A 14,323-nucleotide genomic window follows, 5' to 3' on the forward strand; every position below is an offset into this window, starting at 1 on the left:
AGTTCTATTTGTTTAATACTCTATTAACAGTACTGGCAATACTAATAATAACTAATGTAGAATTAGTTTTTGAAGGTAAATGATTTAGCTTTACTAGATAAATGGTCAAAGCAATGGAAACTGCAGTTTAATGTTTCCAAGTGTAAAATAATGCACTTGGGGAAAAGGAATCCTCAATCTGAGTATTGCATTGGCAGTTCTGTGTTAGCAAAAACTTCAGAAGAGAAGGATTTAGGGGTAGTGATTTCTGACAGTCTCAAAATGGGTGAGCAGTGTGGTCGGGCGGTAGGAAAAGCAAGTAGGATGCTTGACTGCATAGTTAGAGGTATAACAAGCAGGAAGAGGGAGATTGTGATCCCCTTATATAGAGCGCTGGTGAGACCACATTTGGAGTACTGTGTTCAGTTCTGGAGACCTCACCTACAAAAAGATATTGACAAAATTGAATGGGTCCAAAGACGGGCTACAAGAATGGTGGAAGGTCTTAAGCATAAAACATATCAGGAAAGACTTAATGAACTCAATCTGTATAGTCTGGAGGACAGAAGGAAAAGGGGGGACATGATCAAAACATTTAAATATGTTAAAGGGTTAAATAAGGTTCAGGAGGGAAGTGTTTTTAATAGGAAAGTGAACACAAGAACAAGGGGACACAATCTGAAGTTAGTTGGGGGAAAGATCAAAGGCAACATGAGAAAATATTATTTTACTGAAAGAGTAGATCCTTGGAACAAACTTCCAGGAGACGTGGTTGGTAAATCCACAGTAACTGAATTTAAACATGCCTGGGATAAACATATATCCATTGTAAGATAAAATACAGGAAATAGTATAAGGGCAGACTAGATGGACCATGAGGTCTTTTTCTGCCGTCAGTCTTCTATGTTTCTATGTTTCTATGAAGGAAGTCTGAAACAACTGATGCTTCAAAGGAGGCAGCTGGTATTACTCTTCTCTCATTGAACTCTTCAAAAGCACATGCAATTAAACATGCTTTTTATTTGAATAATTTCAGAAGAACAAATTCATATCAGGTCTGAGGCTTCTGCCTCTCGATACGGTAAGCAGTCACATATCTTGATTCTGACAGCATCAACTCAGCAGTGATACTGACAGGTAATTATATTGTGGTAGAACTATCAAAGGAGCTTTCTGCTGTGGTACACTTCATTCTTCCAAGATGATTTTTCACCTTTCAAACCCAGCCAATAGCCCTGGAATTTCCAAATGCTCTCTATCTAATGCTAACAAGTTTCTGATTTTACTCAGTTTCTGAGATCAGCCAATGTATAAGACACTACCATCTGTGAAAGCATCACATCAGCTAAAATGACAATAATAATGTTAGTTTTCAGTGAATCTCTGGATCAGCTCTTTTCACATTTTCTGATCTTGAATCATCTTGTATGACTTTTGCAGTTTTTAAAATAGTTTTGCTGCTATTGGCTTTGATGGTATCTACAGTAGCCAGCACATTGTTTTGTGGCCTCATTTCTATTTATTACTGATCATTCCAAGCATAACTGCTTTTCTAATAAATTTGATCAACTAGTATATTTCTCTGCAACCCCACTGGTTTCATAGCCTGCTTCTATCCTCACATGCAGGGAACGGAAGTAGATAACAATGATTACGTTCTGCAAGACTACCAAGGAAAGGTACACCCAACGATCTTTTCTTTCACTTTTATCTTCAGCAAATCATACCCTGTTTCCCCGATAGTAAGACACCCCCGATTGTAAGACGTATCAGGGGTTTCAGGGTGGTCGGCTAATATAAGCCGTACCCCGAAAGTAAGACATATGTCTTACTTTCGGGGAAACACGGGGGTATTGCCGGGGGGGAGCCCGATGACGTCGCTTCCAAGCTCCCCGCGCGCCCCCCCTCGCTTCGCTGCAGCGCCACCGCCTCTTCCCCGGCTTGGCAAAGCGAAGGCCGGCGCTGGTCCAAAGCGAGCCGAGCGGGCGGCGGCTTGCAGCGAAGGCGCTCGTCCCAGCAACCGAGTCCTGCCGAGGCTCGGCTGCAAGCGGCCAGCGAGGCCAACCAGCTCCGAGGCGAGCGGCCGGAGCTGCGCCCTCCTTCGCCCGCCTCCTTTCCAGCAGGCAGGTGGGGCTGCCCAACTGCGCAGAGCGGCTCCTCCCCTCCAGGCACACGCTTCCCCAACACGCGTCTGTGGCTCCACGCGTGCACGCCGCTTGGAGCCCTGAGGTTGAACTTGGAAAAGGGCTCACGAGGCTCCTGTCCCGCGGCTGCCCTTCTGGACTCTGGGGAGATGCCTTTGGGAACGCGACCCTTTCAATTTTTTTCCAATGTAAGACATACCCCGAAAGTAAGACGTAGTGGGGCTTTTGGGGGTAAAAAGAAAGTAAGACACTGTCTTACTTTCGGGGAAACACGGTATATATTTCAGGAGCCCAATACAATTAGCTAAATAAACAGGAAAGCCAAGCTGGGTAGCCATGGTCTAGTGAGCAGCCAGTTTTTCTAATGAAAAAAAAAAAGGTGAGAAAGATACATGTAGGGATATACTGTCCACAGACACAAAGACATGGAAGAGGAATAAAAAGATATTAAAAAGCTGGAAAGCAATCTGAATATTTGCTATTTTCAATGTACTAACACTAGTTTTCATTGAGCGGTGATAAGGGCATATCCAGTGGGATATATGGGGTGGGGAGGAAATCCCTTGGATGGTAAAATTTTCACCAGGGCACACTCTAGAAGATCAGTATGCTGGCTGGGGAATTCTGGGAGTTGAAGTCCAGATATCTTCAAGTTGCCAAAGTTGGGAAACACTGCTCTAGATCAGTGATGGCGAAGCTTTTTGTCCTCGGGTGCCGATAAATACAATATACATTGTCTCACGGCAGGTTTGATTGTCTACTCTACAGGTCTACAAGTTTGATTGTTATCTACAAATTTTATTGTCTACAGTCGACCTCTCCCCGTTTGTAAAAGGTCCGTAAGGGCCGTGCATAAGCGCACCACTGTGCCTACCGTCCCTGTCCTACTGTCCTCTTTTATCGTTACTTTTTATTTATGTTCATGTTTATACAAACTACTGCTATCTTATACATGGCTGACAAATAAATAAAATAAATGAAATTGCCTGGGGCCTGTTGGCCGTGGCTAAATTGTCATGGACCCCACCCCACCCCTGGAGATCGCGCGCTCGCAGCAGCCCGGAGAAGGCCGAAGCAGACGGGTTTTCCTCGCCCCAGTGGTGTTTTTTCCCCCAGTCCTGACTCCTGACCACAATCCTCCCATCCAGAGCGCAAGGTTCCGAGGCGGAGCAACTCCTCAGCGGGGAGAGAAAAAAAACGGGATCCAAAAAAACCATTTGCGCGGACTCAGGAGACGGAGAAGCAGCAGGGAATTCTGGGAGTTGAAGTCTGCAAGTCATAAAAGTTGCCGAAGGTTGAAGAGACCACACACACACACACACACACACACACACACACACACACACCCGGGCAAAAAGCTGAGGCCGAACGGGGTGAATGCGCGCGCAGATGTTTCGTCCTAAACTTTCTTGTTTTTGTTTTTTTGGGTGGCTTGAACGGCGCGCGCTGCGCCCACCTAGGCTGGCAGCCTCCTCCTTCTCCTCCTCCACACGGGCTCCCGAAGCCACAAATGCCAGCCTGTCTTTTTCCCCGCCTCTCTTGGAGGCGGGGGCAAGGCTTGTGAGACTGCCCCTTCCCTCTCAGCCGCCCAGGGACCCGAATTGTCGCCCGGGAAACCAGCAACATCACCTCCCGGCTTCCCAGAGCTACTGCGGCTGCTTGCGGGGAAAGGGGTAAGGAGCCGCGGCTTTAAGCGTCCTTCGGATGCCGGAGTCCGGATAGCTGGCCGAACGCACCGCACGGAGTAAAAGGTTCTTTCTCGCTTGGATGCCACTCGGCGGGTCGTTCGGGTGTTGGCGGTCGAGATAAGGCAGCGTGGGAGGGCATCTTAGCGCAGGGCTCTCCAACCTTGGCGACTTTAAGACTTGTGGACTTCAACTCCCAGAGTTCCTGAGTTACTTGTGGACTTCAACTCCCAGCTTTGCTGGCTGAGGACCTCTGGGAGTTGAAGTCCACAAGGCTTAAAGTCGCCAAGGTTGGAGACTCCGATTTGTAGCGATAGCTATTATTATTGTTGTTGTTGTTGTTGTTGTTATTATTATTATTACTATTACTATTACTATTATCATTATTACTATTATCATTATTACTATTATCATTATTACTATTACTATTGGACACACAAGGAATTTGTCTTGGTGCATATGCTCTCAGCATACATAAAAGAAAAAGATATATTTGTCAAGAATCTTGGTATTATTATTATTATTATTATTATTATTATTATAATATTGCAATAGCGATTGCAATAGCAATAGAAAATATAGATTTATATACTGCTTCATAGTGCTTTGACAACCCTCTCAAAAGCAGTTTACAGAATCAGCATATTGCCCCCAACAATCTGGTCCCTCATTTTACCCACCTTGGAAGTCAACCTAGCAGGGTAGATGAGCCATCTGGCTCTTTTTTCTTTTCTTTTTTTGCGGGAATTCCAGAATCGGAATGAATGGGGTAAAAAGCCTGATTTATTGTCAGTATTTGGGTTGAGTTCGGACTCAAGTTGGAGACCTTGGAAACGTCCCACGGGGGCGAATGAAAGCCCCTTGATCTCTCCTCCAGGCAATGGGTCGAAATCAGAGTCCCCTGAGAGAGAAAGACTAGAGATTTCTCAGTCATCCAAGCCATGGTTGTCCCAAAGGTGCTTTTTCAGGAGGCAACTGGACTTTGGTTCCCCCCTCCCCTTTTGAAGACATTTCGCTTCTCATCTCAATATTTTTCTTTTATGTACACTGAGACTATATTCACCAATGACAAACTCCTTGTGTTCAATCACATTTGGCCAATACAGAATTCTATTCCATTCTATCTTAGAATCTTCTTCAGCTCTGACACTGTTTCCCCACTATCCTATCAGAGCTGAAGAAGCTTCTAGGATGAGAAGCGAAAGTCTTCAAAAGAAAAAATAAAACAAAACAAGGAAGTCCAGTTGCCTCTTGAAAAAGCTCTTTTGGGACACCAGGGAGAAAGAGTATTTGTGGACTGCAGACACGGTGGGTGCTTCATTCATATAGTGCTTGAAATAATTACAGGGCTCACTGATTTCATTTCAATTAGGCATCAAAATCCCCAAAGTGCCCTTTTTAAATAATAATAATAATAATAATAATAATAATAATAATAATAATAATAATAATTCTTCAAAAGGCATCTGGACTTTCTTGATTGTCTTTTTTTCTTTGAAGACTTTTCGCTTCTCATTCAAGACCTGAAGAAACGTCTTGGATGAGAAAGCAAAAGATTTCCAAAGGAAAACAACAACCAAGAAAGTCCATTTGCACTTTTTTTTGGGAGGGGGAGGAGCACAACCTATGACCTGGATCAGTGACGGTGAACCTATGGCATAGGTGCCACAAGTGGCACGTGAAACCATATCTACTGGCATGCAAGCCGTTGCCCTAGCTCAGCTCCAATGTTCATGTGTGTGCCAGCCAGCTGATTTTTGGCTCACACAGAGGCTCCAGGAGGGTGTTTTTGGCTTCCAGAGAGCCTCCGGAGGGATGGAGGAGGATGTTTTTACCATCCCCCGCTCCAGGGAAGCCTTTGGAGCCTGGGGAGGTGAAAAACAAACCTACTGGGCCCATCAGAAGTTGAGAAACAGGCCATTTCCAGCCTCCAGTGGCTCTGGGGGACGGGGGAAGCTATTTTTGCCCTTCCCAGGCATTGAATTATGGGTGTGGGCACTCATGCATGCACAATAGCGTGTGCCCAAGCTCTTTCGGCACCCGAGGAAAAAAAGGTTCGCCATCACTGACCTGAATGATTGGGAATCTCCATAGACATGGGCACTAACATTACTAGTATATATGTTAAGATTTTAATTTTCTCCATTCACAATTATTTTGCTTGAAGGGACAAAAATAAAAGGGGGAAACATCAATAGGGATATCTCCTGAGAAGAAAGTATAGTTTATGGATCATGATTTGAATGTTCATGGTATTTTTTATGGTATGTTTAAAAAATAACACATTGAATGTAGGAGAGAAGGATAATTGGCTATGGATTTCCCCAAAAATAAAGTTGCTATTTTAAGGTGTCACTTGTTGAATCTGGATGGTAATAAGTGCACATTCTGAATCCCTGAATTATACCATAACTATCTTCTCTAAAGTACTCTTGGTTCTTGTTAGTGCCACTTTCCTGTCATTTTTATTACAAACTAGGGAGTTGCAAAATCTTGTTTGTACTGATGCTGTTAATCTACTTTTAGTGATCATAGGTGGTTCTCAATTCCACTTTGCGGATTAAAAAAGAAAAAAAACACACAATTAAGTGTTTATGTAATAGTTCTTCCCAAAGACTTAAAATATACACTGCCTCTTCAGTTACTTGATTTCGTAAAATGGCATTCATTTCTTTATCAGCTGCCAATACCTTTTCAGCTAAATGTTAGGTTTAAAAATGTAATTCATGTCTAGTAAACATGTCAGAGATCATGAAGGATAAAGCTACCCGCTTGGCCAAGAACAGAGGCAGCATATCTTCTTTGGGGAGCCATGAGATCAGAGCGAAGGATTTCTTTGGAAGAAACAAAGAGTAAGTAGCAGCGTTATATTTTCTTATTTTGTTTTCATCTTATTAATTACTTTGTAGTTCTGTTGGGTTATTTCCTTTGGGCACCATGAGGTTAAATCTGTTTTATATTTAGCCATGGAAATGCCCAGCGATAGTTGAAAATTCCTACAGCATTTATTTATCTATCTATCTATCTATCTATCTATCTATCTATCTATCTATCTATCTATCTATCTATCTATCTATTTATTGGATTTGTATGCCGCCCCTCTCCGCAGACTCGGGGTGGCTAACAACAATAATAAAACAGCATATTAGCTATTTTTAAGAGATTGGACTGTCCTGAGAGCCATATTGAATAAAGATTCTATACTGATTTCATAGCACGTTGTTCTGCCATAATTGGAGCATGTACGGAAATCCTGTCCAGTTGCAAGATGCCATTGGAAAGAACAGACAGAATAAAAGGGAATCAGAAAGGCAATTTCCAAGTAATTAAAAGGTTGCAATGAAAAGAGCAGAGTTGTTGTAGAGCAGTATTCCTCAACCTCAGCAACTTTTAAGATTTGTGGAGTTGTACTTGCCCAGCCATGGGGTAACTCTATATAATAAGGCTATACAGTATTTAATATTATGTACAATGGGGCTTAACATACCATGAATCCCTATTCTGGTAGTTCCTACATTCCTTGATGATACTTCACAGGTTGTTCATTTTTAAACATAATATGGCAATGAATGCAATTATTGTTGGTTATTATGTTTAGCTCTGTAAGTACTGTCTCATATATGGATGAACCTGGCCACCATGAGGATAGCCTGCGTCCAGCTATTCAGATGGAGAACACATACCAATTAGGTAAATATAATTTTCATAGTGATTGTTCAGTCCCCCACGTAAGATATTTAAGACTTATTATATTCTCTAGGTTGGACTAGACAAATGATGGTGAACCTTTTTTTCCTTGGGTTCCGAAAACACCTGCACACCTGCTATCACACGCATACATGTGCCCAAGCCCATAATTCAATGCCCTCTATGCGACCCAACCTATGTGCATACACACATGACCCGTCCACGTTCCCCTGCCCCCGCATATGTATGCACAAGTCCCCCTCTCCCGTTTCCTGACTTCCGGTGGACCTGGAAGACCCATTTTTCACTCTACTCAAGCTCCAGAAGCTTCCTTGGATCCTGGGAAGGGCGGAAAGACTGTACTCTACCAAGAACACCCTCCCAGAGCCTCCGCATGAGTCAAAAATCAGCTGACCAGCATGCATATGCATGCTGGAGCTGAGCTAGGGCAACAGGTCACGTGCCAGCAGATATGGCTCCGTGCCATAGGTTTGCCATAATGGGACTAAACTTATACAAGTCTGATAATAATGGCCAAAATCAAATAAATAAATAAATAAACAACTTTATTTATTTATTTATTCATTTATTCATTCATTCATTCATTCAAATTTTATGCCGCCCTTCTCCTTAGACTCAGGGCGGCTTACAACATGTTAGCAATAGCACTTTTTAACAGAGCCAGCCTATTTCCCCACAACCGGGTCCTCCTTATTTTACCCACCTCGAAAGGATGGAAGGCTAAGTCAACCTTGAGCCGGTGATGAGATTTGAACCGCTGACCTACATATCTACAGTCAGCTTCAGTGGCCTGCAGTACAGCACTCGACCTGCTGTGCCACCCCGGCTGAATGGTGGTGGTGGTGAGTTGAAATTAAAATTTAACAAGATAGGAATGCTGACGATAAATAGGAAGTGACTTAGGGCACTTGAACTTCACTGAATCCATTTTTCCAAGAAAGGCTCCACAGATTTCACAAAGGGAACGCACATAAAAAATAAGAACCCCTGCTCTAAACAGGACCAACTGTTTGAAAGAGCACTCCACTGAATGTAAATCTGTTTGGGCATTAAGAGTAGAGGGTCCCCTGAAGATTCTCCTTTTGCAAAGATCACAAAATGGGCATCAGCAAGAAGGTCCTATTCTTAAATCTTTTCAGGCTATGGAAACCACTTCCTCAGAAATTACATTAGCCCCATTTTCTCTTTGTGTTTAGCAAATGTATAAAGAAGGGACCTTTTTAACTGATGATTAATATTAAACTCAGTTTACACAGCTTTCCTATTTCTTTTTAAATAATTGATATCTACCCTTTAATTGAGTAGAAAGGAAAGGCATGTATTAAATAAAACGAGTTTGCTTTTGTTGGATCTACAGCCAAGGTTTTCTTTTCATATTAGAGTCTTATGGAATAATGATATGTACTCCCTCTCTCTGCTTCTCAGGTCCTACGAAGTATTTCCCAAGCACTGCAGTGAATAATATCTTGAAGGATGTGGTAGTCAGTTACTTACAGGAAGAACAATATGAAGCAGAGTTGTGTAGGCAAATGACTAAAACTATATCTGAGGTATAAAATTATCACTAAAGTAAGAATTAAAATCAGTTTTGGAATAGATCTTAGATCTTTTGCTACTCTGATTGTTCTCTGTAGCAAAAAACACTTCACATGGCCATGGGATTTAAACTCCAGTCGCCCTCTCTGTTCAGATCTAATTCGAACGTGCTGTTAATTACTGTTAGTTTTACACATTTGCCACCTCCCGTTGGCTCTCACTCTCTCACAGCTTCTCTCACAACTGGTGTTTCTGGAAACTCCGGTCTCACTCTCCTCAGCTCTCGTAAATGCCGGTCGCCATCTTTCCTCTCCCTCAGATCTCCAACATTTCATAATACATTGTAATTAGAATGGAATTATTAAATACTTAAACAGATTTGTACTGTATTCTAAAAACGTCTAATTCTAACTCTCTAACAGTAACTAAGAATTTAAGCAAGTACTGTATATTTTTTTCCTAGGTAATAAAAGCCAGGATAAAAGATCTGATGGTACCAAGATACAAAATTGTTGTGATTATATACATTGGACAGCTAGGTAAACAAAGCATGCAGATTGGAAGCAGATGCCTTTGGGACACTACAAGTGATACTGTTTCTTCATACTCTTTTAAAAATAAATCATTGTTTGCTCTTGCAAATGTCTATGGCCTTTACTCTGAATAATGATGCAAAAAATGTGAGCTGAAAAAGAAACTAGATCTTATTTTTGAATTATACTTCTGTCCACATGTACATGATGATAAGTTGTATTAATAAACCAATGAACATAGATGTTACATTTGCTAAATAACCTATTAATTACAGAAGAAAAAGTTAATTACTTTTTGAGATACCACTATTGTGGTTGCAACTAATGACACAGAGCTATTTGGTTCTGAATACAGTGGTGCTTAAAAATTTGTGAACCCTTTTGATTTTTCAGTGGGTTTGCATTAATGACATAAATATGTAGTTTGGTATAATTTTCCTCAAATAAATGAACAAGCATAATGTTCTTGACTCATTAGTTTAATTGGGTTGTTATCAATGTGGAGAATAGGTCCTATTTTAAATAATATTTTGCAGAAATATTGAAAATTCTGAAGTGATCACAAACTTTTAAGTACCACTGCAGATTTTCAGGAAGAGATTCAGTATCCCTGATATAATTACCTGTGATGGAATAATACGTTTAAATGTGAGATCCAATTACTTGTTTACATTCTTGAATAATAATTGGTGTACAAGCATAATAAACAGATTTGTTTATATTTCTACAGGTAATTAATTTGAAAAGTTTGAAAAGTAAACTGATCCATTAGAAACATAATTTGGCTTTTCAGAGAAATGTACTGTATATATGTTAATAGAAAGGCAGTAGGAAACTATATGGTACTGTACACATTAGATAATAGCATTAATGTTTCCTTTGTTTTTGTAAAATAGTTAGATAAGAACATGACTGGTTAGGGAACAGTCCACCTCCTAAGAGGCTGCCTATTAAGCAGCTACAACTAAATAATATAAATATATATGTGTAAATAAATCACTGGTTAAATGTATTGATAAACTGGATAAAGTATTTTTTAAAAAAAAATCTAAGGATTCATTTTGAAATAAAAAATATGTAGAAACCATTTACCTTTTGTCTATTTGCATTAATATTTTTTCCATTAGTAAGTACATAATACATCTTAAAAAGTCAAGATGCACAAGAATAAGTAGCCCAGATAATAGCAACTGATTTGAAGCTGATTTAAATTTCAGGGATGAAATGTTGGAATCACAGTATGGCAGTCACAAAACTTTGTGGCTTATGAGTAGAGACTTCGCAGTCACTGTGGTCCAATGGAAGCAACATTTCTCTCCTCCCCCCATTAAAATGCATCTAGAATGAGAGTAATGTGAAATGTGTAGCCCATCTGACTGTTGGTTGCAGCTGTTTTGGAGCACTAACTGTTTCTTGAAACCAAATGTTTTTCAACCAAGTGTTGGTAGGTCTTTTTCTATCTGTTTTTTTTAAATGCAATGTTCTCTTTCCTGAATCCCTCCCCCAAATAGTAATTTTCCCCTCTGCCAAGCATTTATCATCACTATTTATAATTTTCTTTGCAAAAACCTCAGAAGCACCTTTATTTTGAGATCAGGCCAGGCAAAAGGTAACTAGAATAAACATTGAAATGCCTAAATCAGTATTGTCTCTTCTGGCAGTCACTCCAGGATTTCAGTCAGGATTTCTATTAGCTTTATCATATATTAAAGCTCCTAAACTGAAGCACAGAGCTCTAGTCATTCATTTAAACTGTTCTTTGACTCCCTAAGAAAGTGAAACATATTCAGAGATTTTTTTAAAAATTTGCCATCCCAAAATTATTTTTATGCATTGACAAGAACAGTTTAGAGAAATCAGTTTAGAGAATTGCACATTTATTTCAAAAAGTTAGGAAACAAAGCAGCTATCTTCAGATGGCAGATACACAAGTATGGAAAAAAATATTTCTAATTTGTGTAACATCCCAAACAATAACTAGGAGAATCTGTGGAGCTGGCAAATACAAAGAGTAACAGAAAAGATTTGAAAATGCTATATTGGGGGCATGATGTGTTCTTATTTAGATAAACTTCCAAGGCAGGATTTTAATATTTTTAGCACAGTGAATTTATAGTGTTTGCACTGCATCCAATAATGCAACAAGTGATTGTAAGCTGCCCAACATCGTTGCTTCTTTTGTGTTCAGACTTAAGTTGCATGTCTTGCAAATCTTTCTCAGACTCCACGTAGTACTGGCTTAAATCATTGTTTTGGGATTTTGACTTCTCCATGTAATTTCGATTGGCATCTGTGGAATAAGATTAAATTATAAATATGTATGCATTTCTTATTCCATTACATAAAAATGAGAGACAAGCAAGTTCAGATTTTATCTCCACAAACCTAAAATCTAAAACCGTTATCAAATAAAAGCTGACATTTCTTTTAATTTTTCATGCATACTCTGTGTTGTTAATATTTAGAAGATCAACCTGGAAGTTTCAGTCTAAGAATTTATACTGGAACAATTGCATTGCTTTCAAAAAGTTTTGCTTTTCCAGAAAGTATATCCCAAATTGAAGCTAACTTCTTTTCAAAAGAATGAAGAAAATTATATTTTCTTCCAAATACAGTGATACCTCGTCTTACAAACGCCTCGTCATACAAACTTTTCGAGATACAAACCCGGGGTTTAAGATTTTTTTTGCCTCTTGTTACAAACTATTTTCACCTTACAAACCCACCGCCACCACTGGGATGCCCCGCGACTTCCATTGCCAGCAAAGCACCCATTTTTGCGCTGGGATTCTCCTGAGGCTCCCCTCCATGGGAAACCCCAGCTCCGGACTTCCGTGTTTTTGTGATGCTGCAGGGGAATCCCAGCAGTGCAAAAACGGGCGCTTCGCTGGCAACAGAAGTCCAGAGGTGGGGTTTCCCATGGAGGGGAGCTTCAGGGGAATCCCAGCAGCGCAAAAACAGGCGCTTTGGCTGGCAAAAGGGGTGAATTTTGGGCTTGCACACATTAATCGCTTTTCCATTGATTCCTATGGGAAACATTGTTTCGTCTTACAAACTTTTCATCTTAAGAACCTCGTCCCGGAACCAATTAAGTTTGTAAGACAAGGTATCACTGTACTTCTCCAATTAGAATAGAAATTATATATTAACTTCAAAAGATCAAAAGCAAACTGAGCTGTGAGTTTTTAAATCTTGGTCATGCACCTGATTTCAATGAGCCTTAAGAGATGTTACTTCATTCACCAAAATATATTTTTGAACAGACTCCTTTAAAGTTTTGAATTTCTATATTCTGTATTCAGTTCTCTATATCTGTATCTATATCTAGCTATATCTATTTAAGCTATCTACTTAAAACAAAATAATCCCAAAAAATATTAAAAAATAACTTGTAGAGTTCTAAAAACTGATTAATATGTATTATCCTATGCAATATTGTTCACAATATTATGTAGCATATTTTGAAGATTGCACAGGTTGAGCCATAGGGACTTGAAAAGAAGGTAACTGCCAGCTCTGATCCATTGAGAGTTCTCCATAGTAGTTTCTGTTTTATAAGTTATAGTGTCATTACTTTTATACTATAGCTCATCTTTAAAATGTTTTCATTAAACCATAGGATAGTAACATCAAGATAATGGCAAATTTATTGCAATGACTGATTGCTTGCCAAAATTTGGGCAGTTTTTATGCTTACCTATGAGCTCTTCTGAGAAAGGGTCACCAAGTTGTCTTCTCCACCGTGATCCTCCACAAGCAAAGACAACAGCTCTGACAAATTCTCTCCCACAGAGTTTAATCATTGTGGCTTCAGAATGTATGGCCATGATGCAGAAGAAAAGCAGCGCTACTAGTACCACCTTCATTTTGTAGATAAAATACCTTGTAGCAATTTGAGCAGGAAAGAAGTAAAGAGCCACTAGAAGTTCATGCTGAGATCAGGCATCAATTTATATGTGCCTGAGCTGTTAGTTGAATGACGTGGGCAGAACTAGTAAAATGTTTTCCTGATGGCTTTAAGTGCTGTAGCTAATGTGCCTGTTCTCAAATAGTTACTGATGTTTCAGGATATCACTATATTGGCCAAGAACAGCAGTATTGTCAGTGTTCCAGAACATTTATAGAATTATTCTGCCTTAGATCAATATTATAAATGTGCACTTCACCCTCACATCCCAAAGTTTTGCTTGTGATATTTAACTAAGTGCAAGTTATTGTGCCTGCTATAATTTTTAAGCAGTGGATTAATTTAGCTAGTAAGAACATTCCCGGTTGCTTTGGAACATTTAGCAGAATTATTGGATTCTCTGAGTTTTTCCAATGCTTTAATCATATGCGTGCTGGTCCAGCAATTGATCTTTTGTATTTAAATTTTGAACAGATTTTGAAAACCAACAATAATTTTGGAATGAGAGAGAATAATTTTGAGTTTTGATTTATTTTTCTATATTTCTACTGCACTCTGATATAATCTATTTTAAGATAGTATCAGTTTCTGAAATTGTGTTTTTTATCTGGCAAGGATGACATAGGGCAGTGATGGTAAACTTTTTTTTCTCGGATGCTGAAAGAGAGTACGTGCATGCTATTGCACATGCATGAGTGCCCACATCCATAATTCAATCTTTAGGGAGGGCAAAAACAGCTTCCCCTACCCCCTGGAGGCCCTCTGGAAGCCAGAAACAGCCTATTTCCCAACTTCTGGTGGGCCCAGTAGGTTCTTGTTTCGCCCTCTCCA

The 14,323-nt window shown here is 39.8% G+C and overlaps 2 protein-coding genes across 3 annotated transcripts; one reads left to right on the plus strand and one right to left on the minus strand.

Moving 5' to 3' along the window:
* Positions 1–3,712: 3,712 nt before the first annotated feature.
* DYNLT5 (dynein light chain Tctex-type family member 5) lies at positions 3,713–10,672 on the plus strand. 2 transcript variants are annotated; one of them, XM_070746117.1, is made up of 5 exons: positions 3,713–3,796; positions 6,543–6,660; positions 7,407–7,498; positions 8,942–9,066; positions 9,516–10,672. In XM_070746117.1, the coding sequence occupies exons 2-5, from the start codon at positions 6,548–6,550 to the stop codon at positions 9,717–9,719; spliced, it is 534 nt and encodes a 177-aa protein (XP_070602218.1). In that variant the 5' UTR covers positions 3,713–3,796; positions 6,543–6,547; the 3' UTR covers positions 9,720–10,672. The 2 variants fall into 2 exon arrangements, with proteins under 2 accessions (XP_070602218.1, XP_070602217.1); XM_070746116.1 differs by having other exon boundaries at positions 3,758–3,874.
* Positions 10,673–11,558: 886 nt separating this feature from the next.
* Positions 11,559–14,323, minus strand: INSL5 (insulin like 5). Its single transcript, XM_070748980.1, has 2 exons — positions 13,283–14,323; positions 11,559–11,875 (listed from the first exon to the last, which is right to left on the minus strand). The coding sequence occupies exons 1-2, from the start codon at positions 13,449–13,451 to the stop codon at positions 11,682–11,684; spliced, it is 363 nt and encodes a 120-aa protein (XP_070605081.1). The 5' UTR covers positions 13,452–14,323; the 3' UTR covers positions 11,559–11,681.

The sequence above is a fragment of the Erythrolamprus reginae genome, chromosome 3 (genome assembly GCF_031021105.1).
Source record: "Erythrolamprus reginae isolate rEryReg1 chromosome 3, rEryReg1.hap1, whole genome shotgun sequence".
Classification (NCBI taxonomy): Eukaryota; Metazoa; Chordata; class Lepidosauria; order Squamata; family Dipsadidae; genus Erythrolamprus; species Erythrolamprus reginae.

Bases quoted from the DNA above. Each gene is read 5' to 3' on its own strand.
- INSL5 (XM_070748980.1), bottom strand. From the start codon at position 13,451: ATGAAGGTGGTACTAGTAGCGCTGCTTTTCTTCTGCATCATGGCCATA. The intron at 11,876-13,282 runs GTAAGCATAAAA...CTTATTCCACAG, and splicing joins TTTCTCAGAAGAGCTCATAG to ATGCCAATCGAAATTACATG.
- DYNLT5 (XM_070746117.1), top strand. From the start codon at position 6,548: ATGTCAGAGATCATGAAGGATAAAGCTACCCGCTTGGCCAAGAACAGA. The intron at 7,499-8,941 runs GTAAATATAATT...TCTGCTTCTCAG, and splicing joins GGAGAACACATACCAATTAG to GTCCTACGAAGTATTTCCCA. The intron at 9,067-9,515 runs GTATAAAATTAT...TTTTTTTCCTAG, and splicing joins TGACTAAAACTATATCTGAG to GTAATAAAAGCCAGGATAAA.